The sequence below is a fragment of the Carettochelys insculpta genome, chromosome 7, assembly GCF_033958435.1.
Source record: "Carettochelys insculpta isolate YL-2023 chromosome 7, ASM3395843v1, whole genome shotgun sequence".
In the NCBI taxonomy this organism is placed as follows: Eukaryota; Metazoa; Chordata; order Testudines; family Carettochelyidae; genus Carettochelys; species Carettochelys insculpta.
The window spans coordinates 61,372,606-61,399,782 of NC_134143.1; the positions used below are offsets into that span (position 1 = coordinate 61,372,606).

The 27,177-nt window shown below is 40.9% G+C and overlaps 1 protein-coding gene across 1 annotated transcript in view; it reads left to right on the forward strand.

Annotated features, from left to right (window-relative positions):
- The window catches only part of GFRA1 (GDNF family receptor alpha 1), a 251,763-nt gene that overhangs the window by 188,378 nt on the left and 36,208 nt on the right, over window positions 1-27,177 (forward strand). Inside the window, exon 5 of the mRNA XM_074999809.1 lies at window positions 20,146-20,255. Within this exon, the coding sequence (XP_074855910.1) occupies window positions 20,146-20,255 (110 nt within the window). The remainder of the gene's footprint in view (window positions 1-20,145; window positions 20,256-27,177) is intronic.

A 27,177-nucleotide genomic window follows, 5' to 3' on the forward strand; every position in this document is an offset into this window, starting at 1 on the left:
CAAAAAACAGATCTTTGGCTTGGGGGGAGAGACCAGATGCAAACATGTTTTGTAGAGGAAGTAGGGTGAATAAACAACAAATTTTGTTTGCTAGCCTAGGAAAAAATGCTAACTCAGGTTCAGCAAAATAAACAAACCCTACTAAATTAATGTGAAGTTAAGGCTGAGCTTTATTAAAGTGCAAAAGTCAGAAAACAAGCAGAAGTAAAGTTTCCACTAAATGTCAGGTTGACCCCTTCCACACACATTCATTACAGCAAGGTCTTTTATGAGCTGTATAAGATAGGCAGAGAATTACTTTGTTTTTAGTAAACGTGTGTTTTATATTTCTTGCTTTTGAACATCAACCAATTTTCAGTTCTCTAATTTTTATATAATTCAGTGTAGACACACTCCTCTTCTAAAGCATGTCCAGAAATCCCTTCTGATTTTAACCAAACATCTAGCAAAACAAAACAATATTCTCCCTCCTTAAGTGCACAGGACTATATTTGAGGTGCTAATATTGGACTAAGTATTGCTCATTTATGTTTTGCATGTTCTGCCCAGAAAAGTTTTGAAGATTAGAATCTAGCTGGATGGGTGATAGTATGGAGGGATGGAACCTATCTAAGCAACCTTCAAGAATTTAGTAATTAGAGCAATACCTTGACACCAAAACTTTCAAATCCTTCCTTTCTTTATAGCCAGGAGATCCTCTCATCGATTCGTTTCATGCTTTTAGAAGCCTCAACTAGATAGTATTTTGTCAAACAGTTCTGACAATTCCAGAGCAACATTCTGTTCAGTGAAGTAGAACTTTTCAGGAATTCCTGAAACCCTCAGTAATGAATTAAAATTAGTGGAGTTCTTTTCTCCCTTTACTATAAAAAAAGCTACATGTCTTAACATGATGAAAGAATTATTTGATTTCTGCCAACTTGTTTTGTAAAATACAGCATTAGTGATGTCTTTGAGACTGCTCTAGTCTTGAAATTACTTTTTGATTATTTTTCAGTATAAGACCTAACAGTAGCATTCGCTGTTCATTGTTACCTGTCTGCAACGTTCCACACAAAATGTAATGGTGTTAACTAAACGGACAAACGTACAGTGATCAGCAAATGATATGGGGTACAAAAGATTATACTTTGTATCCCTACTATGACACTGTCGGAAAAGTCACTTTTTTGTTTAACTTGGTTATGCAAGAATTTTGCCTTTCTAATACTTTTATGTGAAGTAAAATAGGGATGCAGACTGAATTGTAGGCTAGAATTCTCATTAAAGTTGAGGTGCAACAGTTTGAATTTGGCCTATTTTGTTTCCTAATCATGGTAGAAAATGTTTTTAAACATGACAGACTGTAACATCAGCTTATTCAGGCTAAGTCAGAAATACCACACTACAGCCTGAAACCAGTAAAGCTTAACTTTAAGCAACATAGCAGTTACATTACATTCACCCTAGGTGTAACTCCACTGAAGGCAGTGAAGTTACACAAGAACAAATTTGATAACTGTGTAGGTAGATCTTCAGGCAGTGTTAAGTAAAATAATGTCAACTGATTTTACTATTTCACTGTGTTGGATTAAGTAGAGACCCTGACGATGACAGGCCCACTGACAGGACGGTACAAAGGAGGGTAATTACCCAGGCCTGGCCTTTTAAGGGGGCCTGGAGCTTTGGTCACTGCTGCGGCTACTTTGGCAGTGGTGGCGATCAGAGCTCCAGTCCACTTTGAAGTGCCAGTAGCATCACTCCACTGCTCTGTGCACCTTTGAGGGGCGGGCCCAGCACACGGTCCCAGTGGGCACTATGGGTGAGTGCCCACTGCCCCACCCTTTCTGGGGGTGCGGAACTGGGCCCACCCTCCCACTTTTCCCCAGTGGCTGTCCACCCAGCTGGGTGATATTTCTAAGTGAAGCTCATATTTTAAAACAGCCCAGTGACAATAGAAGCATTAGCACTAAAAATAGTAGTTGATAGTCTATCTTTTTTTATCAGAGCGTTTTGACATGCATTTTTGTGAATTTTAGGCATTTTAATTTTTATTCTACAACTTCATTTCCATTTTATTTTAAATACTGGGCATTAAATGGGGAGACTTCATTGCAATGAAATGATCAGAGAAACTGCCAACCAGCATCTTGCCTCCATTAGCATTAGAAGAAAGTCCCAGGCATATTTGGAGTCTGCACTCTGCTGCAAGACACTGCCAAGTGGAAGCCAACTGGTCTGAAGAAATGAGAGCTCAAGAGAAGCCTTAAGTGTCACCCTTGGTGGGAGGGCAGAACAGTCAAGTCCATTAAGCAGGTGGAAGAAACTGGTTTCTGCTCTGCATGCCAACAGTGGTGCGAATAGCTTGTTGTCATAATACATGGGTAGAAGATGCATTGATTATTTCTTTTATCACAACTCATATCTAGTAAAAGTGAGTAAAACATTTTGAGTGAGATCATTTCTAAGTCTGGTAGTTTATTATTTCCCGATGTTTAATTCTGGTGGTTTGGTCACCCAGCAGCTTCAGAAAAGCGGGAGCCAAAACGGTGACAGTAAGTAACTTTTATGCCTTTATGGTCCTTGGACTGATGGTTGCTCAGAACTACTTCAAGGTGTACTAATTGCCTACAGTCCTGCAGGGATAGCTAGAATACAGGAGCATTCTGGACATCCTTCCATTTCCCCAGTCGCACCTGCTAAGTCAATAATGGATGACAGAACCATGTATGGCAGTCTGATGACACCCTCGGGTTTCTATATTGCAAGAGAATTTTTAGTTGGCTAATTATGTCAATTTTAAGGCCTGTGCACACCTGGAATGGCACAAAGCAGCCTGAATACAGCTGAGGATCTGTCCCTCTGTTTTCACCAATAGATTTCTTGGTAGACAAATATACAAACGATAAATAGATTTTCAGAGGGTTTGCACTGTCTCCAAACCATATAGTAGTTTCATGCAGGTCAGCTGCATTGCACTGAAATTTACTCTAGTTTTTATACATGATTTTTCCAGTCTTCCTCCCAGGTGCATCCACTCAGCGATCACTTGTGCAGCCTTAGATAAATAACTGACGTCCAGTGGTTCACCCAAGTTACTGCAATCTTCAATATCTCTGGCTGCTTTTTGAAAGAGACAATGGTTTCCCTCATTTCCCAGCCTGTAATTCAAAGAGAATCTTGGCTACCCATCTCCTGAAATCAGAACAGCTCCATTCATAATGAACTAGTTCTTTCTTAAGCCACGTTTTTGAGGAGACACTCTGGAAAAGAGGACTCCCTTAAACACCAAGTAGTAATTTATATTACATGCCACAAATTAAATATTATAAAGTAATAAAACAAAAATGTACAAAAAGCTGGTTTATTAAAAGTTGTCTTGTGGGTTTGTTCATGTTTTTGGAAAGCTTTGTTGCACAGACTAGTTATAAAACTTAAAAACACCCATTGTTAGGAAACAACCTAAATGCAGTGACAGATGTATTGGGAGACTTGAGAATACTGCTTATTTTCAGTACTTTCATTTCAGATTTTACCCTTGTGCTTCAGTCAATTTAGAAATGAATATGTTGTTGCTATTGCTACAAAGTCGAAAGAAAAATAATCTTTCCAACCTACAGTTAAAGTTCAGACCTATAATTTTGTAGAAGATTCTCAAGCAAATGTTTTGTTTGTGCTTGGGGAAACAGAAACGCATTATACATGTTTAAAGTCAATGCAAGGAAGCAGAACTCCACAACACATATTTAATATAGGTTTGATTTCCTGTGGAATGCTTTCCAGATGTTCTCTCAAACAGGCCTCTAGAAAATCTGGTCTGAGGTAATTTTTTGAGAACAGAAAGAAAATTCTGCTTTGTGTCACTGTACCAGAAAATTACTATTCTGATACTTTATTTTATCCCGTGTCCATAATTTGTACCATACTTTTGAAAATGGTTGTATTATACAGAAAGGTTACTAATATAAAATATTTATATTACCTTGTTGCAAATAAATCATATTGACTTAGGCTTGCATTTGAGGTTGGTAGCATTCCTGAAGACCCGGTGGAGACATAGTTACCTTAAATTGCAATTGCACTAATACATGATCTTATGGCAGGTGGGATTTTAACAAACACTGACAATCATTGAATTACAGTGTTGGTGAGTTTTATCTCACTGTACCAGACATTGATTATAAGGATATGTTGTGTCCCAAAGTGATTTAACCATGCAAGAAAGGAGGAAATAAAGAAAAATTCCTATACCAATGACCTGGCTTACCTGATTTTGCTTAAAGTGCAGAAGTAAAACATACCAGGAGCCATGGAGTATGTTTATTGTTTTAGTCTAATCATTACTTGGAAAAAAAGTCTAGTTCATGCAAAAACAGAAAACAATTTAATTGAATGTATGTATTTGTCAATTTTAGAAGTGTGTGTGTGTGTGTGTGTTTATGGAAGTATTTGTGGTTTAATTGACTTTTTTCCCTCTATTTCTTTTATTTAGTGTGAACTAACTTTCTTAAAAGATAAATTATGTCCAAGATGGAATGTTTGGGTGTGATTAAGTAAATAACACAATAATAGGTGAAGTCTAGAGAGCTGTATTCTACTTGTCAGAGTAGGCCAGTGTCTCTTATCAGCTAATGTGAAGAAACAGTATTCTGTACTCTGCTCTGGGATGGAAAAAGGAAATTAAATGAATCTTTACTGTTTGGTGCTTATCTCCCCTCCCCACAAAAAAAAAATGTAAATAAATGTGTGAAGGAGAAATAGTCTCTGCCATAACCTCCATAAAAAGAAACACTAATTTGTTTGTAAAGTTCATAGAGTTGCTAGTTAATGTATATAAACATATTTAACACATTTTTAAAAACTAAGACCTATTAAAATTTATATTGTGCCCAGCTACCCAATAGTGTATATGTTTAGATAACTAGATATGTTACCAGTGACAAGTGTGCAGGTTTTAAGACTATTGAAGAAACAAATTTGCACAGGCAGGTCAAAATAGAAACCACAAGTGCTGATAGAACCTCCTTTTCCGTTTTCCTTTTTTCTCCGTGCGCTGCCCCCCCACCTTTTTTTTTGTGGTATTCAGCGGCTGTTTCTACTTGCTCTGAGTTGACCAAACATTCTCCCGAAACAAAAAGCAGTGAAGTAGCACTTTAAAGACTAGCAAAATAGTTTATTAGGTGAGCTTTCGTGGGACAGACCCACTTCTTCAGACCATAGCCAGACCAGAACAGACTCAATATTTAAGGCACAGAGAACCAAAAACAGTAAGCAAGGAGGACAAATCAGAAAAAGATAATCAAGGTGAGCAAATCAGAGAGTGGAGGGGTGGGGGGGGGAAGATCAAGAATTAGATTGAGTTAAGTATGCAGACGAGCCCGTATAGCATAGTATAGTATGAGTCACTGTAGGGGCTCATCTGCATACTTAACTCAACCTAATTCTTGATCTTCCCCCCCCCACCCCTCCACTCTCTGATTTGCTCACCTTGATTATCTTTTTCTGATTTGTCCTCCTTGCTTACTGTTTTTGGTTCTCTGTGCCTTAAATATTGAGTCTGTTCTGGTCTGGCTATGGTCTGAAGAAGTGGGTCTGTCCCACGAAAGCTCACCTAATAAACTATTTTGCTAGTCTTTAAAGTGCTACTTCACTGCTTTTTGTTTTGATAGTGTATAGACTAGCATGGCTTACTGTCTGTTACTATTCTCCCGAAAGGTGATGGTATAGAGGCTTGAGCGACTGTAAATAACTAGCTGCTATTTCAGCACAGTACAGGGAATGCAGGAATATATTACCCATGTTCAATCTCTTTTTTGAAGCTAGTCTGCAAGCCTTCATTATGGGCAGTCATTCCTATCAGCACATGCATGTGTGAACACAGCTTTAATTGAAAGTGGGAAGCCCTGACTTCTGTTGGGATGCAAAACTGGCAGGCATTTTGAACATCAGTCAGCTGATCCAGCACAGCCCCATTGGGAGACTGTGGCCCCACTTGGCCAAAACTTCAAAATGGCCGTGCAAATGGCCATTTCAAAGATTACTAATGAGGCACTGAATTGAATATTCAGCACCTCGTTAGCATTAGGACGCTTCTGGCCGCGGCGTTTCAGAAGTGCTGTTTTCGAATGCTCGCAGCTCGGCGTGGCTATATGAGGGTCCTTTTTGAAAGGACCCCAGGCATTTGAAATCCCCTTATTCTCCTCCACTGAGAAGAAGGGTCCTAATGCTAATGAGGTGCTGAATATTCAGTTTACACGGCCATTTCAAAGTTTTGGCCAAGGGTGGCCACAGCCTATAGGTCTGCCAGTGGCAAACCAGAATTAATGTGTGGGTTGGATCTCAATGCACTTTCAGGTTAATTGTAGCTTACCTATGTGAAACAGCTATATGATTAAGGGGAGAGGAGAGTTTGCTGCCTTACTTGTAGTAGGAAACTTAGAATTAAGTAAGATATTTGGCTTACCTATCTTCTTCAGACATAAGTTACGACCTTTTGCCTTAACAAGTAGAGCACCAATCAAAACCAGCCCCACCTGTCAGAGAGAAGATAGAGCTGCAGAGATAACCCAGACAGAATATGTGGGATGGCTCTCAATATGTTGTTCAAACTATTTTTGTCAGTGGGACTGAGACTCGGAATATGCTACACATGAGGATTTGTAGACTAGAGGCCAGGAATGACCTCGTAAATTGTGTTACATAATTGAACCAAAGATACCCTGTGAGCCAAATTGTGACTGTAATTGTCAGGTTTTCTTATTTGAAGTTGTGTATGTTAATAGTATTGATGCTGAAAGAATCATTTATGTGGTACAACTAAATGTTTTATCTAGGTGTCAGTGTAATACCCATGGTGAGCCTATGGGAAAGCAGGAAATCTCCAGTTATTAGACATCCCAATCTCTGTATTTATTGTGTGAGGCTTAAATATGTATGTTGGTATGTGTTAATTTAGGCAGTTAGGTCCATGAACTTTCTGTGGCTTTGACTGAAAATAAGGGGAAGACTGCAGCCCACACTGCCAGGGCATGTGGCTGAAGTCACAAAGGTATCTTAAAGTCACAGAATCTATGACACCATGACAAAATCATATCCTTAGTTATAAAGTACAGACATACAAAATCTGAGAGAGTCTATGCACTGTCCAGTGCTATATCTGTATTCCTCATACACAAAGATTTCACGGTTGGGTGGATCATCCATAGATGATTCCCACTGGAGCCTTCCCAATGAGGCCTTCACATGTGAGGCTGGTCAGGGGACCTTTCATCACCTTGTTCTGACAGTGTGTAGCACCTGCATGTGCATTGGGGTTCTAACCCTCCTGTTCCTTATCTGTACTTCCAGAAGCTGTAAATTTGGGGGTGCCCTTATTTTCATTGGTTATTCCCTTATTTTCCTTTTTCCTTATTAACATTTGATTGACTTGTGTTCCCAGCTGTTTCCAGGGTTACCTGTGCTCAGAACAGAACTTTGTTGTTACAATCAGGTGTAAGAACAACATGAGAACATAAGAATGGCCATACTGGGTCAGACCAAAGGTCCATCTAGCCCAGTGTCCTGTCTGCCGACAGTAGCCAATGCCAGGTGTCCCAGAGGAGGTGAACCGAAGACAATGATCAAGTGATTTGTCTCCTGCCATCCATCTCCCGCCTTTGACAAAAGGCTAGTCACCATACCTTACCCCTTGCTAATAGCCATCTATGGACCTAACCTTCAAATATTTATTGAGCTCTTTTTTAAACTCTGTTAGAGTCCTGGCCTTCACAGCGTCCTCTGGCAAAGAGTTCCACAGGTGGACCGTGCGCTACCCATTAATTTAATTTGGTGTCCTCTAGTTCTTATATTATGGGAACAAATAAATGACTTTTCTGTATTCACTTTCTCCACACTATTCATGATTTTATATACCTCTATCATATCGCCCCTCAGTCTCCTCTTTTCTAGACTGAAAAGTCCCAGTCTCTCTAGCCTCTCCTTGTATGGGAACTGTTCCAAACCCTTAATCATTTTAGTTGCCCTTTTCTGAACCTTTTCTAATGCCAATATATCTTTTTTGAGGTGAGGAGACCACATCTGCACGCAGTACTCGATGTGGGCATACCATAGTTTTATATAGGGGAAGTAAGATATTCTTCGTCTTATTTCCTATCCCTTTTTTAATTATTCCTAACATCCTATTTGCTTTACTGACTGCCACTGCACACTGCGTGGATGTTCTCAGAGAACTATCCACTATAATTCCAAGATGTCTTGCGGTCTTGACTTTCTGGAGGGGTACATTAGAACCTATGTACTGAAATATCGCATTGGTATGTCCTTTCCCGTAATCTTGTGACTTTATTGACGTAGGATTATTCTTAGGCCACCATTTATGTCTAGGTTCCTCAGGCCTGCTAAAGCAGGGTGTGGTGGGGAGCTGCAGGAGGCAGTTGCTCTGGGGCCCAGAGATTCAAAAGGACCTAGTGCTGTGGCTGCTGCTGCTACTGCAACAGTGGCAGCGGCCAGAGCGCCAGGCCCTTTAAATCACTGCCAGAGTGTGGAACGGCATACTCCAGGCAGCCGTGAGGGTGGCCTGGCAGTGAGGGAATTGTTGTATGGGCATGGTGACACAACCCTGCCTCTTCTGCCTGAGGCCCTGCCCCTCCTGAGAGCACAGAGCCACCCCAACGCCCCATCTTGCCCAGATGCTTTGCAAGTCTGTCAGTGCCTCTGAACCTCCTTAAGCATAGTGTGGATGAGCTGAAATCTGAGGTCTCAGCGTGTAGGTCTTACATTAATTACAGCTGTGCTTCATTTATATACCTAATGCACACCCATCACGCCTAAAAACTTGTTAACTGCATGTTCTTGTAATCTTATTTTATCTGTTCATCGCACCTTGAATATCTATGCCATAACATGAGCTCACCATCATGATAACACACCTCAGTGGAATGAACTAAGTGGCTACATGTTGCACAGGGGGACTTTTCAGGGCCACATGAGGTTACTTTGCTTTGCATTTGAGAAGAATGCCTATTTTAGTTTCATATGACTGAATCACTATAAACACACGTTCCTGTACTTAGCTGCAAATTTTCCAGTATCAGAGGTATGCTGTTCTGCTGTTTTGAATTTTAATGCATCATATCCCTTAAAGTGATTGTTATTCCTAGGTACTGGAACAAGGGTTATGTGTGCGCGCTGCAGTATCCCCTGACTTGAAGTGTTTTTTCTTATATTGAGGGTTTCATAGTGTGCTTCAATAGCTTTCAAAAATCCCACTACACAAATTGTACTGTGGTCTGTCTGCCAAATGGTGTCGAGACACTAAGAGCAGGTTTGAGTAATTAGTGTAGCACCCAAATGGCTTGACTGGTGTCTGTGCACTCTGTCCATTTCTGAAGCAGAGACAGAAATGGAAACGTAATCTAAAAGCAGTATCTCAGCTGAATCCAAATGGGAGCCTATCAAATATCTGTGCTAAGCTTGTCACATCTGGAAATTGCTCTTTATCTCATCTATCTCATTTACTGACCAAACTTACGGACTTTGGGGAAATATCTGTTTGCTGTAAGAAGTAAATAAATCATGTTTTAGTAGTGTACACTCAGAGACACCCAGACCCCTGCCTGGATTTGTGCAGTTATACAATTATGGAAGTCTGCCCACAAGAGGACAACAATGGTACACTCCTCGTTTGCAGAAGGAAAGAGATTCAATGAAGTTAGGAACCTGAAATTTGATTCACAAAAGCCTCATTTTTAGTTATCTCTGTAGTCCACAAAAAGTCAACTTGTCTGTCTAGTTTTTCATGGAAGCAGGGAGATGAAACAGTAGAGGTCTCCAACCAAACAACAGGTAAAAGCAAGACCACTCAGTAATTTGAACTATGTCAACAAAGGGATTGGCAGGTGCTTAAAATTTTGCATTAAAAGTTCTTTTAGTGCATATATGTCATCCTGTGTGGCTGTGTCTACACTGAGCCCTAGTGCCGACAGTTTGATGCAAATAATCAATCTTGAAAGTGCAAAACGGTGTCTTGTTTGCATAGTTACATGTTGTTTAATGTGTGTATTCACGAGGTGAATTTACATATTCATGGTAGCACTCAAGCAGTGTAGACATGGTTCTGCTGGCAAAAAACCCTTTGTTGGCAATCCCTTATGCCTGATTTTTTTCCAGGCATAAGAGGTTGCTGACCAAGAGGTTTTTTGCTGACAGAATCAAGTCTACACTGCTTGATTTGTTATGAATATGCACATTGGCTGTGTGGCTATACAAATGAGCTACCATTCTGCATTTTCAAGAGTGCTTATTTGCATCAAACTGTCAGCACTCAGGGCTCAGTGTAGACCCAGCCCGCATGTGTGCCTCTGCCTCCCACTCAGTGCCCAACTTCTGCCAAAATCCTAGAGCAATTCACAAACCACAGAAGGGAGGCATTTGGCCACTTAAGCCACAGGTAGCCAGACTCACACTACCTACAGGATCAGGGGCGTCAGTCCAGGTCATACACAACAGAGGGCAAGTAGGTTGGATGGTACGCCTCCTAATATAGAGAAGGGATTTGAATGGGGCTCATCCACCTGTTCGGTGAGTGCCCTACTCAGTAGGCTATGGAATGTTCTGCTGTAGGTCTGCCTCACTCTCACTGAAGTTGTTTCACTTCAGTTAAATACTTAGATATTAGTTGGGCCTAGAATGACTCTGTACTAGAGTGTGTAGGGGACTCACATGAAAGGTTTCAAATCCTTCCTCTCCCAAGCATTGTTACAGGCTGGGGACTGAGTGGCTCAGCAGCAGTAGTAGTAGGCATCCTTCAGTCTACGTAGACTATGGATCAAATATAAGCTTATAACTGGTATCTGTTACCTCCTGTGTTGGTTCAATGCTGTTAAGCGATGCTGAAGTACCTCTCCAGGCGTGAGCCTGGGCAACTTTTTTTTTTTTTTTTGGGACCCTGGGCTGCCCAGACGCCAGTGTCCCCCTCTCAGCTTTACTGATACAGTCCAAAGGAAAGGATAACCTCTACGTCTGGTACCAGCTCAGCTGCAGGAGTTGCCGGGTCAATGCCAGAAGTTGGCACAGAACCACCTTAGGAGTCCCCTCCAGATTTTCTGTCAGGATTTACTCACTTAGCCTTGCTTCTTCCCAGGATAACACACAAGGCAGCAGTGGACTTAGGGGTTATGGTGGATGAAAGGCTGGATATGAGTAAACTGTGTGCCCTTGTAGCCAAGAAGGCTAACGGCATACTAGGGCGCATTAGGAGGAGCATTTCGAGCAGATCTAGAGAAGTAGTTATTCCTCTTTATTCGGCACTGGTGAGGCCACATGTGGAATATTGTGTCCAGTTTTGGGCCCCCCAGTATAAAAAGGATGTGGATTTGCTGGAGCAGGTTCAGTGAAGAGCAACAAAAATGATTAAGCACAAGAGCTTAAGTGCTCCCTATGAAGCACAAAACCTATGAGGATAGGCTGAGGGATTTGGGCTTGTTTAGTTTACAGAAGAGAAGACTTAGAGGTGATTTAATAGCAGCCTTCAACTTCCTGAAGGGGAGCTCTAAAAAGGAGGGTGAGAAACTGTTCTCAGTGGTGTCAGATGGCAGAACAAGGAGTAATGGTCAGTAGTTGAAGAGGGAGAGGTGTAGGTTAGATATTAGGAAAAACTACTTCACGAGGAGGGTGGTGAAGCATTGGAATGCGTTGCCTAGAGAGGTGGTGGATTCTCCCTCCCTTGAGGTTTTTAAGTCCTGGCTGGACAAGGTCCTGGTTGGGATGACTTAGTGGGGGTTGATCCTGCTTGAAGCAGGGGACTGGACTAGATGACCTCCTGAGTTCCCTTCCAGCCCTGTGATTCTGTGAAAGGTAGAGCCCTTAGCTTTGTAATACTTTAATCCAATTGTGGGTGCCACCCCAGGCACGTGTGAAAATCCCACTAGGTGCCTAACTGCATATTTAGCTAATTAGGGCCAGATTTTAAAGGTATCTGTGCCCTCTCTTCACAAAAACATTTAAGATGTATTTAGCTTTAAACTTTGTGTGTTAAGTGTTCTAAATTAGGGATGCTTTCCTGAGTCAGGGCCCATATTCCATAGTTTGTTACTATGAGTTACATAAGAAACTGAAAACACAACAACCACAAGTGATTTAAGTACAATACACACTGATCTTTTGTACTCACAGATGCCAAAAACTTATTCTTTTCATGGAGATATTGCTTTTCAATTAGCCACCAGAATCTGGATTGTAGATTGTTTAATCCTGTAGCATTTTAAAGTCTCAGTATTTCCCTTAAAACAGTATCATAATGGATACAGTTCATGTGCTTTCTTCCTGTGTGAAGTATTACTGAGAGTGCCTTATTGTCATTTAAAAATATAAGTATTAAAGGATGAGAGAGTGATTTTGTAGCTAGGAAGCTGGACTTGGAGTACATCTACACTATAGGGAAGATTGACACTGCTGTGGTTCATCTTGTGGAGTATGAGTTAGTGCACCTAGTGGGGATGCACTAAATTGAATTTACAGGATGCCGCCATCAATGGCGGCACTCCTGCTCCCTGTTAGGAGAAAGGGAAGTTGAAGTGAGCAAAGCCTCATGTTGACCTCCCTGACTCAGGAGCTCTGTGTTTAATTCCCTGCTCTGCAGCAGCCATTGTGTTTGGCTTTAGGCAAGGTAGTACTTTCGAGTTTTTTTGGTTTCTCATCAGTACAGTGAATAATTCCTTTTTCCATTCTTTGCTGTGTTTACTTAAAAGTAATTTTTTTTCGGGAAGAAGGGCAGTCTCTAGCTTTATATGTACAGTGTCTAGCATTATTAGATTCTGGGTTGGGGTCTCCAGTCACTATTGCAGCAGAAATACATTAGCTGCAACAAAGAGTTTTTCCTATGCTGGATGACAGTAATCCACCAGAAGTAAAACTGAAGTGCTAAGTTTCCAGTGCAGAAAGTGTTCTTTGCTCTCTCTTACTGTACAGCACCAAGCTCCATGATGGACATTTACTAAGCACTGAAGAAGAAGATAAATACGTAGTCCTCTGGTCTTTTGGTCATGAAGACTGATGGGTTTGGCCCTGCTTAGAGCAGGGGGCTGGACTCGACGGCATTTTTAGGTCTCTTCCAGCTCTATTGTTCTATGATTCTACGACTCTCCCTTTTGCTTCACAGCCTCTCCAGGGATGTCTTTTAGTAGCCAGCCAATGCCATGCCTTTCTTTAGCTCCTACTTCCATGAGATTTCTTGGTCCTTTCTCCAAACCCATCTGCTTTTGGAGATGGAACTGTGGAGCCATTTAGGTCAATTGTAAAGCTCTCATGAACTTCAGTTGGGCATGACTTCACCCCAGGTTTATTCTCTTTGTCTATACTTATACTGACCTGAACTGCGGGCAGCAGTATGCAAATAAATAGTCTTGAATATGCAAATAGATGCTCTTTTGCATATTCACTCACTGGCAGACACCGCCGCCGGCACAAAAAAAGCTGTATAAACATGGTTCTGCTGGCGAAACCCCCACTTTGTCAGCAGCCTCTTATGCCTGGAAAAAATCAGTCATAAGAGGCCGCCAACAAAGGGGGATTTCGCTGGCAGAGCCACATTTACACAGTTTTTTTTGTGTTGGCAGCAGTGTCTACCAGTGAGTGAATATGCAAATGAGTATCCATTTGTATTTTTTAAACCATTTATTTGCATACTGCTGCTGGCAGTTCGGTTTAGTGTAACCATAGCCTTTGGTGTTTTTTCTGTCATTCCTCCAAGCCCTTTGGATGACATCCTGGCCCCAATTGGTCACAGGGTATTTTGCCCTGAGTTTAGGCACAGCTTGCCCATAGCTGTCGCTGTGAACGCGAGAAGCCATTACCATACTTTTTTCTTACTGTCACTCATGACTGTTTTTACTTTGTTAGAGAGAATATTGCTTCTGATTACCAGGTTATCCTGCACCCTGACCCCTTTTGTGATATCCCTATTTTAGGTAGCCACACCAACAAAATTTTAAGAACCTTTCAAATTGTTCATTTCCATAATAATATTTCTGGCCCACCAATTTCTACCACCTTGGACCTTCTTTCAGCAGTGTTCTATTCACCTATAGGCCAAGGCTTGCATCCAAAAAATGAAATTCACATAGAAGTTTTACATAATTCACTGAATGCTGCAGACACCGTAATGCTTTGAAATGCACAGTATACATTTCATAAATGGCATACATATCCACAGCCGTGCAAACAATACTGTGGTTCAATTAACCAGTCTTAAAAAGGGGCAAAGTGGCAACTGCCTCAGATAATTTAAAAACATCAAAGAGGTTTTTAAAAATACTCCAGAAAAGAAATGTATAAAGGTGTAATTAATATTGCCTGTAGCAAGCTGGCATGCTAATACGAGGTGATTCCATGTCACAGAAATTGTTTTTATGCACAAGACTGATTTTAAAAAATTGTTGGGCTTTGTCTGGTTTTTGAACAACATTTCAAAGCTTATTCGTTTATCCCTCACAATATTTGAAAGATCAAGATCACAAAGGATATGTTGAACACATGTTCTTTCTGTGCTTTGGGGTGCTTCCAAATATTTTTACTAGTGCTATTGCTTGTGTGACATTTGGGGGAGTTTTTTTTTTCCTTTGAAAAACGTGGTAGCTGTTTTGACCAAATTTGCATAGGGTTGATCAGTAGGGTAATTCTAATTTTATTTGGTTAGTGGTGTCCACAATACTTAAGGTGAACATTCAGAAAATCTGCAGTTTACTTTGAGGAGATTTTGTATGACTACAATTGGGCCAGTTTAATTTCCCACACATGCATACAAAAGATAGAGATGATTTTCCATCCTTGATTGGTGATTATTGTTCTTTTGGTGGCACTCTCAATTCCTTATTTTTATGCCAAAGAAGAGGAAGAAATCATTAATACAACTATGCCCATGGCAGATTGTGATTTTGACCCTGGAGATGTTGTCATTGTTTTGAATATAGTTGTTACGTATTTGACATTGCACATGTCATTCCCTATGTACACCAGGAGCTGGCAGTAAGCCATGGTTAGCCCGAGGTGCGCTGCAAGCACTTTATTTACCTCTGCATCCACAGGTACCGCTATGGGCAGTTCCCATTGACCATAAATTGCCATTCCCAACCAATGGGAATGGTGGAAATTGGTATGGATCATCTTCCCACAGTTTCCGTTGGTGGGGAATGGCGATTTGTGGCCAATAGGAGCTTCAAGCAGCCATTCATACTTGAAGATGCACAGGTAAATATCCCCTGGAAGGATGCCAGCACTTTAACCCTGGTGAACAGCATCCAGTCTGCCAATATATACTATCCATGTGCATACACACACACACAAGGCACGAATATAATCCTGTACACTAACATATAAATAGCAAGTGTTGTTTGTAGTGAGGCTATCAAAATACCAAGATACAGGTTGACACTCTGAAATCTGGGATGTTTTCATCTGGTAACTTGTGTGGTCTGGCAGGACTAGAGAGACCCAGAGCTGGGAGAAGGAGGGGCCAACTAGATCAGTGGCTAGAACCCAGGGCATGGCAGCCACAGCTGAGCTGGTGGCAAGGGGGTCTAGCAGTGGCCAGGTAGCCCAGGCCCAGGAGCGGCAACAAGAGTGTCTCGCCCTGGGAGCAATGGGCAGGGAAGCCAGCAGCCCAGGCTGAGGAGCAGTGGCTCATTGCCAAGGCCAGACAGGAAAGCTGTGGAGTGGTGCCTGGGGCCAGGAACTGGAGGCTAGGAGGCCATGGCTGGGTCCAGGAAATAACGGGCTGTGGCTGACACAAGGCCAGGGAGCCTGTAAGTGGTGGCCGGGGGAGGCATGTCAGGAAGCCATGGGTGACAGCTGGGAGGAGAGCCCAGGAGCAGGGGCTGGAGGCCAACAGGGGTCATTGACCTCCCCTGGTCTGGCAAAATCTTTGGTCCATGACCCCTCAGGTTCCAAGGGTACTGGACGAGGGAGGTTCAACCTGTACCTGAGAATTAGCAAGACACTTAACCAAATAGCGTCCATACTCCAAAAACTAGTTAAAACTGCCACAGTGAAGGAACATGAAATTAACATAACATTCATTGTCAGGGCTGGCAACAGACTTTGCCAGGCCCTGGGCAGAGAGAGAGTGTGTGTGTGCGTGGAGGGAGAGCCTCAGCTCTGGGCCCCCATGGAAAGATTGTGCCCTTGAGCAAAAGGGGCAGGGCTAGGGCCTTATCCCCACCTGGGCTGCACCATGCCTCCTGTAGCCAGGCCTTCGCACTGCCTGTGATTCCAACAGTGATTTCTAGGGCCTGGGGCCTTGGATGCTGCTCTTACTGAAGTTGTGACTTGGAATCCCAGACCCTTTTAAATTGCCAGGCCCAGGGCTTTTTCCTCCTCTCTCACTCCTGTCAATGTCCCCATTCTTAGAAGCTGTTGTAAAATTACTTTTGTTTTCTCATTGCTGATTATCAGTATTTCCAAATGGGTTGCCATCTCAGCCTAAAGGTGTTTCCACAGACTATACTTTAGGCCAGGGGTCAGCAACCTTTCCAAAGTGGAGTGCTGAAATATGACCTTCTGACCTCTACAATTAACATACCACCTGAGTACTGCTAATAATATTTAAAGCCTCTATGGCTGTGTCTAGACTAGCCCCCATCCGCGAAGGGGGCACGGTAGTTAGGGTGTTGAGAGATTACTAGGGAAGTGCTGCGGTGCATACGCAACGCTTCATTAGGCTAAATCTCCCCTGCGGCAACTTCCAAGTGTGAAACTTGGAAGTGCTGGCTTGCGTGTAGCCGTGGGTACTTTGAAGTGCCCACGCTACTTTGAAGTCCCTTTAGCTCGTCACGTCAGCACTTCCAAGTTTCGTGCTTGGAAGTTGCCACAGTGGAGATTTAGCCTAATGAAGTGCTGCATATGCACCATCGCACTTCCTTTGTAATCTCCCAACTCCCTAATTACCATGCCATCTTCGAAGCTGGGGGCTAGTCTAGACACAGCCTAATAGTCCTACTTTCAATAGAAATTCATTAGGAAATAAATTAAGAAATAGAACTTTACATTTTCAGTGGTGGTTCATAACATTAGCTGGTCTTTTGTTAATCTCCAAGCTCCCAGTTGCATGGGAGAGGAGGGGCAGGGCTGAGCTCCCTCCTCACATGACAATGAAATAAGAGACTAGGTTATTTTTTGTCTCTCAGTTTATTTAAACAGCTAGCCAGTGACCATCCTATCAGTTGTTTCACAGTGGTCAGGACATTTTGGGCTAGATCCTCAGTTCACGTAATTCACCATTGATCAGCTGAAATTAATGGAGATGCAATAATTTAACTTAACTGAGAATTTGTCCTTCTATTTTTTATTTCACAGATGACAGGACTTTTCTTTCCACCGTAGACTTTAATTTAAATAATCTTATAATGTAGAGACTCTTACTGTGTCTCAAACCTAAGATCATAATATTTTGGTACAGTTAGTTGCCTGCTGAAGAGCATTTAAGAACTACAGTAGCATGGAAACTCAAATGCTTTTTGTCTCTAGAGAGAAACAGAAAGCTCCTGCAGGTCAGGAAGAGTGTTTATTGGCAGACTAGTGTAGTGGTGCTTGAACCACAGCTGTTTGAACCATAATTGGCCAATGAAAACTTTGACGTGCGATGCTAGTAGATTGTTAATTTTCATGACCACAAATATTCTCCAGAAATTATTGTAGAATTCAAACAAGGGATCAGTTGAGTAGTTCTGAGCCTCCTCCAGGGTTTACTACAACAAATAAATTCTTTAAACAGACTCTACAGTAAATGACCAATGCTGTTTCATTCATGCGGTTAGTTATTGGAGCTTAAAAATATTTGGCAATGAGGAAGCATGGGTATTGGAGGGTGGCACCTTGTAGTCCAAATTAAAACAGGAGAATTCTAAACATAGTTGCATGTGCCAAAAACGTATTGAGGATTTTCAAGACACTCATTTGTGCTCTTGCAGCTCAAAAAGGCTTTAATTGGGGGTTTTGCCTACTTACATAATGAAATTTAAATGTGAGGCTCTTTTGACTTTCAGAGGCTACAGATGGAACAATCTTTGTTCCCTGTCCACACTGTGAAGATGTTGTGCCAGATAGACTCAGTATGCTTTCTCTACTTGCAAGAGTGTAGTCCATGCCCTGAAACATAGCTTACATAAATATTCTCTGTAGTAATCTAAGAAACTCCTGAAGTATCCTCCTGTTCCCAGATTCAGTTTTCCCAGGCATCTCCCAAAATCTCTCTCTGCCTGTGGTATTGATAAGGGGAAAACTGCAGTGTCTGTTGGCCCGAACTTTCTTCATGATACTTTTCTTCTCTTCTCAACCGGCATACTTAAAAATTACCAACCTGCTGGCACCATGCGCATCCTGTATTCTCTTACATAAACTCCAGTAAAGAGTTCATGAAATTTAAGAGAACATGGCTCATTAAGTGGGATGTATCTAAAGACCTGCAGACAGTTAACATTACTGTACACTCCAAAGAGCTTTTAAAAAATGAAAACAAACCATACGGGGCATAGATGCCTGTAGGTCTCTGGCAGAGGGAAAGGGATGAAGAGAGGAAGACTAAAAATAACCAGCTCAACTGGATTTGGAGGTTACTCAGCTACGCTGGTGTCCTTGAGACACCAATACAGGACTAGTGCTATTTAGAAACTGAGGAAAAGATTGGAGAAAAATGAGTTCTAATATAGTTTGACTAAGCAGGATGCTTTGTTGAACTAAGCCTCGGAACCTTTTGAAGTTTGCAAATCACTGCTTTCTATCCCATTAATAGGACTGGTGAAACAATAATAGCAAGCAAAATTATTTAGTTTCTGGAGGATTCTGTCAAATAAAGAAAAGTAAAACTTGTCCAAAACAGCTGGTTTTTACTAACTTCTGTATTTCCTTTTACACTGTAAAACTACTTAATGTGATACAAAATATTTATCCGTTACTGTTCGTTGCACCTGCAAAAGTCTTTGCAAAGGTTACCATGAGTAATGAAATCCTCTAATGTCTCTGTGAATGACAATAAGCAAAGAAATATTATTACCATTTAGAGATGAGAAAATTGAGTTATTAGGTTAGTTTTCCTTTGTGCATGCTTGTTTATAAGGAAAGAAATATATTCCTACTTTAAGTACAGCGCCAATACAGCAACTGTGAGGACAGGCCATGGAGGGTAAGAGGATGTCAACATGGAAAATTGTAGACATCATTTACATAGGGCCCTGGTGGCAATTCGATCCTGCTCCATTAAAATCTGAGAGTTTTGCCTGGGGCTTCAGTGGGAGTTATATTGGGCTCTGAAGTGCTGAGATTAAATTCAGGAGTTCGTGGATCTCTAAAATAATGAGCTATAATAACAGTTTGCATACCTCCAGCAGACTGGATTTTTCATTCCTAGATCTCAGAGTACTTTGCAAAGGTAGGTAGGTAATATCGTCACCGTTTGGGACACTGAATAATAGTGAAGTGAGAGTCTTGTGGTATTTCTGTAGGAAGTCCAAGAACAGAACTCTAGTTTCCCTATTCTAAGCCCTCAGTCCAGTCCAGCAGAGTTCTGGTAAGTGCATATTTCACAAGGACAGTATGTTTTCTCCTGCATTGTTACTTCACTGTGTATGCTATACCATCCAGCCTGCTCCGCTGGCTAATACAGAATTGGAGCAGACCCATGCTGGTAGCACTTGGGATTACATTATATGACAGTCCCTACTGTGACTCCCTGGGCATGAATTCATAGTTCTGCATAATCAATAAGCCACTTGGTCTATCAGTTGTTGTATTCTCTTAATATGGATTCTTTTCCAGATGTCATAGTCATGCTCCCTAATCAAAGTTCAGAACCCTGAAATACGAACTCTTTAATGATGGATTTTCCTGTTTGTCTGTGTTTGGTGGGAAACAGAGCTCTCATTTTGCTATAAAGTGTAAGTTTCCCTATGTGATGTCCTTTGCTCATGGCATATCTTAACACTTCACAGTTCTGCGTTCCAAAAGCAGACAGGGAGGTATTTTAAAAAGAAGTCTCACCAGTTTAAATGCATACGATGTATGTGTCTAAGAAAATGAAATATTGAACCTCCCCCCCCGCCCCCGAAAAAAGTGTGAGAGGTAGGGTTGCCTGGAGGCTTGATTTTTAAAGATATGCATTTTTTTCTTACCATTTTGCAGATCTCGCCTTGCAGATTTTTCCACAAACTGCCAGCCTGAGTCACAGTCCATTAGTAGCTGTCTGAAGGAAAACTATGCTGATTGCCTCCTCGCTTACTCGGGGCTTATTGGTAAGAGCTGTGCGGGGAGTGGGTGCTCTGAGTGTTGTTTGTGAATGGAACAAAAGGAGGACATCTCAAAGGCCTGCTCAAAACAATAAATAAATAAAGTTAATGCTCTGAACCACATTGCACCATGAGATTGTAGGCAAAATTCACCAATTAAATTGAATGCCGTTTGGTTTGACTCTGGCATTCTGCCAGATTGTGCAGAGGCATGCCAAATAAGGGCAGAGAATGAGGGAAAGAGAGGTGCTTAAATATGGGGAAAAAATATGGAAGCAAGTAGAATTAAAACATAGTAGATGGGACAGGCCTATCAAATAAAAATTAAATAGAATAGGCAGCATTTATGTTTGCTAGCGTTTGCTGTTATCAGACAAGTCAGGTGATAGTGACATATTTAGAGAGCAGTTGCCATGACTTGAAAAATGAGGCAGCATTAGACCAAATGAGTCCCATTTTGCTTCCATCAGCTATAGTTCTCAGGATGTTCCTACGGCCTATCAATATGTGTGAGATACCTTCATGTCCACGGGTACGTATGCCCTGAAAGCATCTCCTTCTCCAATATTTCATTTTGCTTGCTGCCACTTGCCTCACTCTGAACCAGGGGATACGTGTGCAAATCAGATTTCGTGTCCCACCAGTGCTGTTTGAGTTCTAAATGGGAACCTTTGGGGAAGTGAATTTACCACTGGAATGTCATGGCTAGATAGTAAGGCGGAGGGGGAGCAGTAAGAATGTGAAACAATTTTTTTTTAAATGCCCACAAAGTAATTTTTACTAAGGCTGCAGACTGCACCTGCCACAATGCATTCGTACCCGATTCAGGTAGGAGAAAAGTCCCCAGCAGGGCATCTGAAGCAGTTCCTGCTGTTATATAAATGTCTTCTGAGATCCCATCCAGAACAAGACATTAATAGAATGGTATGATCTCCCTGTAAAATATGAAAGCCAAGTCCTTAAAATGAATAAGTTAAATACACATGATGACCACTAAAAAAGCCACAATAGTTGTAGGGACCACAGTAGAAGATTTAACAGAAAAAAAATTTGCAGAAAGTAAGATTTGAGTAGTAACTGGTAATTCATTTGATTCACGAACAAAGAATGGAGTAGCTAAGCAATCTAATCCAGTCAATGAAATTAAATGTGCTAGCTGCTGGCAAGTAGTAACTCTTGTATTAATGAATAACTATAGATAAGGGCTGTTGGCAAAGTGTTACTGGGCTTAGTGACTTTTGTAGAGGATTTTATTGGATCCATTTTGGAATTTAACCTTAAGGATGGCCCAATTCACATAAGTGATTTTTGTGTTCCTATAGGCAATGATATTGCACAAATAGCATAACCCTGCATATGCGATTTCTGACACTGGGGATGTGGAATGGGTCTTTACGGAAGTGAAATCAAAAGGAGATCTAACTTCTGAAGGGGAAAGAACCATTTTTCTTCTCTCGTAATAGCCTCCAGATGCATGAACATATATGGGAACCTGACTACTGTTAGGGCTTGTCTACACTACCACCTTCCTTCGAAGGAAAGATGGTAATTAGGATGTTGGGAGTTTACTAATGAAGTGTTGCTGTGCATAGGCAGCACTTCGTTAAGCAAATTCCCCCCCGCAGCAACTTTGAAGTTTTAAACTTCAAAGTACTGGCATGTGTCTAGCTGCGGCGCACCCCCTGGTACTTCGAAGTGCCGGGGCAACTTTGAAGTCCCCTTACTCCTCAAGTTGCTGCGGGGGGAAATTTGCCTAATGAAGTACTGCCTATGTACAGCAGCACTTCATTAGTAAACTGCCAACACCCTAATCACCATCCTTCTTTTGAAGGAAGGTGGTAGTGTAGACAAGCCCTTACAGCTCTCAGCTGTAGTTCAGATAAACAAAGGAATGTGCTGAAACAAACCTTCCTTGTTGTGGAACAAGATTATTATCCTGATCTCAGTCAGATCAGTGTAGATCTGGAGTGAATTCACTAGCTTCAGTAGAGAACCTCCAAATTTACAGCAGTCAGGGTGAGATCAGAATCAAGGCCTGAGTCTTCCTACAGGCTTTTGTAAAATATATGGGGAGCAGACAGATTTTGGTTAGTGCTTTCTAGAAAGCTGTTCCAGATTCATTCATCTAGATACCAGGTGGGTATGGGCATGGGTAAATGCTATTCTTTAAAGCAGAACACTTTTTCATGTTCTTACTTCATAAGATGTTGCATAAAATTCTGAAGAGATGACAGCAAAATTTTATAACCTCTGCCCTGCTAGTTTCTGGGACATGAAGGTTCTCTGTGGAAGGCACAGCAGGTCTACCTCTGCTCTCTCATAAACTGATGTAAAGTAGAGGCATATCCTGAAGTCAGTGAAATTATAAATGGAGGAAAACTGGTGTAAATAAGAGTAGTCATGCCAAATGGTAGTAAATTAGATGTTATAACAATTATAACGAAAATAGTTTGCATGATGGTCTGGTTCTGGATTATACTGGTATGATATAAACAATTTGAAACTCTGATTTATAGGAAGGGATTTTGGGGTTTGTGTGAGAGAGAAAAAAATCTATATGTAGTCATTAAACAAGTGATTACCTGTAAAAGAAAAAGCCATAATTACTTGGTGTATGAAAAGGCTAGTAAAACTCCGGCACACTGGTCATTCCTAAATTAAACACATTGGGCCTGCCTCTGCTCCCACACTGATTTCATACAATTTAATATGAGGTTTTAATATCTAATTCCACTAATTTTCTGGAACATTTTTTCCGTTATTCATTTTCTGCATCCTGTCCTTTTTATTTCCCCATAACTCCCAGAAATTCCATATGATTGTGTTAATGAGCTAGGATTGCAGGACTGAACACTGTACCAGACCTGTAAGCCACTCACTTACCTCTCTCAGCATGTTCCTAGCTGTGTTACAGGTGAATCATTTAAGAGCACTCACAGGGTAGCTGTGTCAGTCTGTAGCTTCACAAATAACAAGCAGTCCTATGGTACTGTACAAGCTAATACATTTATTAGGCCAGGAGCTTTTGCTGGCAAAAAACCACTTCCTCAGGTGTGGGTTTTGCCCACGAAAGCTCCTGAACTAGTACATTTTTCAGTCTCTAAGGTGCCATAGGACTGCTTGTTGTGGCATTTCAAACATAGTTTCTCAGTGCTGGAAGGCTGAATCTCAGTTACCAAACAAACTGTGTGCAGATTCCAAGAACTACACCCCAATAGCTTAGGCTATCCATAGCTGTGAACTATTTTTGCTGAGGCAGAGAGCTAGCACAAGTAAGTTTTGCTGACAATTGCACTTTGTGTTTGTTCCCACCACAGCAATCTGCCTTCCTCACCAGCAAACTACTCAGGGCTCTCCTTGCCCCACCTTTGCCTGGCAGGTCACAATCACTGTATCAGCTCCAAGCTCCTCTGAGATTTTTTTCTCCACTGTACATAGCCCCATCACTGAGCATTCACTGAAGATTTCTGCTCTACTAAAGAGTCAGTACTTCACAGTTTATGAATTTACTGGTTCAAACACTGTACTGAATTGGTTTATAGCAGCAGCAGAAAAAGTTCATTAATAAAAGGGAATTGAGTTAATTAATACCAATAGCTAAGTATAGAGGTGGCTGCCAGCAAGTAAAAGTGGAGACATACTCAAAAGTCAAAAACTTAATCTTTCAAGATACAGTCTTTGCTCAAGATGGCCTCTCTCACCCACTGTCTCCTGTCCTGGTTTTGACCATCACAGAAGGTGAAGGACAAAGAGGGGGCCTCTTTCTGTTTCTTGTATTCCCAAAGGGATTTCTTTGCTGTACAAATCAGGAAGCCCCATTTGGAATTCAGTTTCATGTGATTCTCCGCAGTACAGAGCCTTTGTTAATGCTCTTTCTCTCTAGTTTGCGAATGGGGTGAATAACCCCAGCAGGTTTATTTGGCTTTGTTTATTGCGGATATTTAAAAAGAGGTAAACTCTTATTCCTTAGCCTAGGGTAAATATTTATGAATCACCTTTACCTAGGCTAAGCTGTCTTGCCTTAAACATGTTTTAGTAACACAACGTTAATGCGTGCTTTTTACAATGATATTAATAATCAACCTGTTGTCGAGGATCTTAAGAAAGTTAACAAGGCACATTTTGTGCAGATATTATTGCACTAGTATGTAGCATATGAATACAGGGAAAGCCTAGAGTCACAGGCATGTAATTCAAGATCTTGTTACTATTAGTTGATCTTTTGGTCTGAGCCTGATGACTCCTGTTATTCTGCATTCTTGTTAAGCTGCTCTTCTCTTCCTTCTACCTTGCTGGTAATCCTGTTGGGCCAGTTCCTGTACTCAAATTTAATGTGTTCAGGACCATATCTTGGATGGAGGAACATACGTAAACATTTTTTCATTCTTAGAAGGTATTCTGATTTGAGCTGAGAGAGAGGCTGATGTTCAAGCTAATCTTGCCTCTACCTAGTGCTTGACTTTGCTGCCTGCTCAAGAGAACATGGGACAACAATTGAAAATAGCGACCACAACAGAGCTATTAAGACCTATTTTACTACAAACTGACATGATTTCCCTGACCTGTTAATGTTTTCAGCAGACTTTTAAAGAGGTCATTTTACAGGAAACACAAAATCCACATGTGGGGGCTTAAAGACTCCACCTCTGGAAACCAAACCCACAGTCTGTTTGAGTTCACATCTGCCCCCAGATTTATATGACAGACGTATTTTCTACTAGCTGTTCTTTCAGCCATTCTGTTCTTACCTGTACATACAGTTTATGTGCTACATGTACATGTTCTTCATCCTGTCTCTTCTGTATTCACTAATCCTTATCACACCTTGTCACCTTTTACACTTTCACCCTCTGTTTAGACTTACCTTTATGACATTATTACCTCCTCTTCTTACCTGAGTGGCCCTTTCTGCTTCCTTTGTACCATTTTGTTTTCTAATTCTTTATCAAGTATTTTTATCAGTTTCGCATACTCATCCATTTAAAAAACACTAGGCTTTCATTTCTTTAGGTTATTTTCTTCTTTCCAAATATCACATAATTGAAAGCTTCAAAGGCCTAATGGGTAGATATTTTTTCATTTGGTTTATTTTAAGTTAATACCATCCCCATTTTTATTTATCTGCTGTTATATTTTCGTTGTTAAAGCAAGTGATATTTGCTCATTTTGCTATTTCCCACCTGCATTTCATAAACAATTTGAACTGTTTTAGGTATGCATATGCTAGTCCTTGTGCAGACATTGTGGAATTATGACTAAACTTTTACTTCAAAAAGATCTCATAACAAAAGAATTTTTTGGTGAATCTTGCCTTTTGCCGCTAACTTAAGCACTACATTAGTTTCAGCATTTCTTCGCGTCAACTCATAATGGTTGTGTTTTTTCTTTCCTTTGACTTCCAGTTCATTCATGGAAAAACTTCCCATCAATACCCGTCAGCCCCGTTTTATGAGGATTATAAATTTTAAGCTGTGTGGACAAAATTTGCCCCTTTGGTCTGTACTCTGAATCTCTAATTTGTAGCCATCCATTCCATAAGCCCAATTGCTCTAGTATGGAGCAGAGAGACATTTGCCCTAACCCCACAGGCTATCAGGTGAGGGATATAAGTGCCTAAATACATATTTGGATAGCTGCTGCCCTCATGCAAGCAATTCAGGAGTAAATCCAGTGATATTTGTTGATTTGGAATTAATTTATTTCAAATTTACACAAAGTTAACTAAAAGCAAAGAAAAATACAAAATTTGAAAAATATCTGAAGAATGAGCCATTTAAAAATAATTAAGGGGATGATTGATCAACCTTTACTCAAGTTTGTGAATTCTTACTTAGACTTCAGTCAGACTAGTCATTTGACTAAGTGTTAACCAATAAATAAGGGCTCCATTCTAGATAAATGGAGGGCATTCTCAAGGTTTCCTCTAAGATACAGAACACAGTTTTTATTCCAGTTTAGTTGTTATTTTGCCTAAGGAGCCTGAAAGGTAAATACCAGGACACACATCCAATAATTTGTGTTAGAATGAGAATGAAAACACAAATACATGATCAGGTGTTTTTTGGCAATGTTCAAGAAAAGCTGTCATAAAATCATAGGTCTTTAGGGCCATATGGGGCCTGAAAAGATCATAGAGTCCAGCCCCCACACTGAAACAGGACCAGATATAGCTGGGCCATCCTTGACAGGTATTTTATCCAACCTGTTCATATAAACTTCAAATTGCAGAGATTCCTCAACAAACTTTGGAAGCCTTGTCTAGTGCTTAACTATTCTTACAGTTAGAAAGCTTTTCATGATAGCTAACCTAAATCTGCCTTGCTACAATATAGCCGATAGACTTTTTCCATGTCTGCCTTCAGTGGACGTGGAGAATAATTGATCACAGTCCCCTCTGTAATAGCCCTTAACATATTTTAGGGCTATTGTCGAGTCCCCTGATAAACTAATCATTCCCAGTTTAATCTTATCTCACAGATCAGGTTTTCTAACTCTTTATCATTTTTAATGCTTTCTTCTGGTTTCCCTTCTGCTTACACATATCTTTCTTAGAGAGTGGGACAGTTATGTTCCATGTTGCATATGCAGCACTCCGATTGCTACAACCCAGAATTATATTCGCCTATTTTGCAATTGCATTACATTGTTGGCTGATGCTCAGTTGGTGATCCACTATAATCCATCTCCCTTTCAGCAGTACTACCACCTTGCCAGTAATTCCTTATTTTATGGTTGTCCATTGGGTTTAGCCTTCCTAACTATAGTACTTTGCAATTGTCTTTTTATTGAATTTTTCAATTTGTCAAGGTCATTTTGAAATTGTATCGGTTTTGCATGATTCTCTAGATTTTATAAACATATCTCCACTACATTATCTGAGTTATTAATGGCATTGATAGCAAAGATTTTAGTAAATTAAAAATTTCAG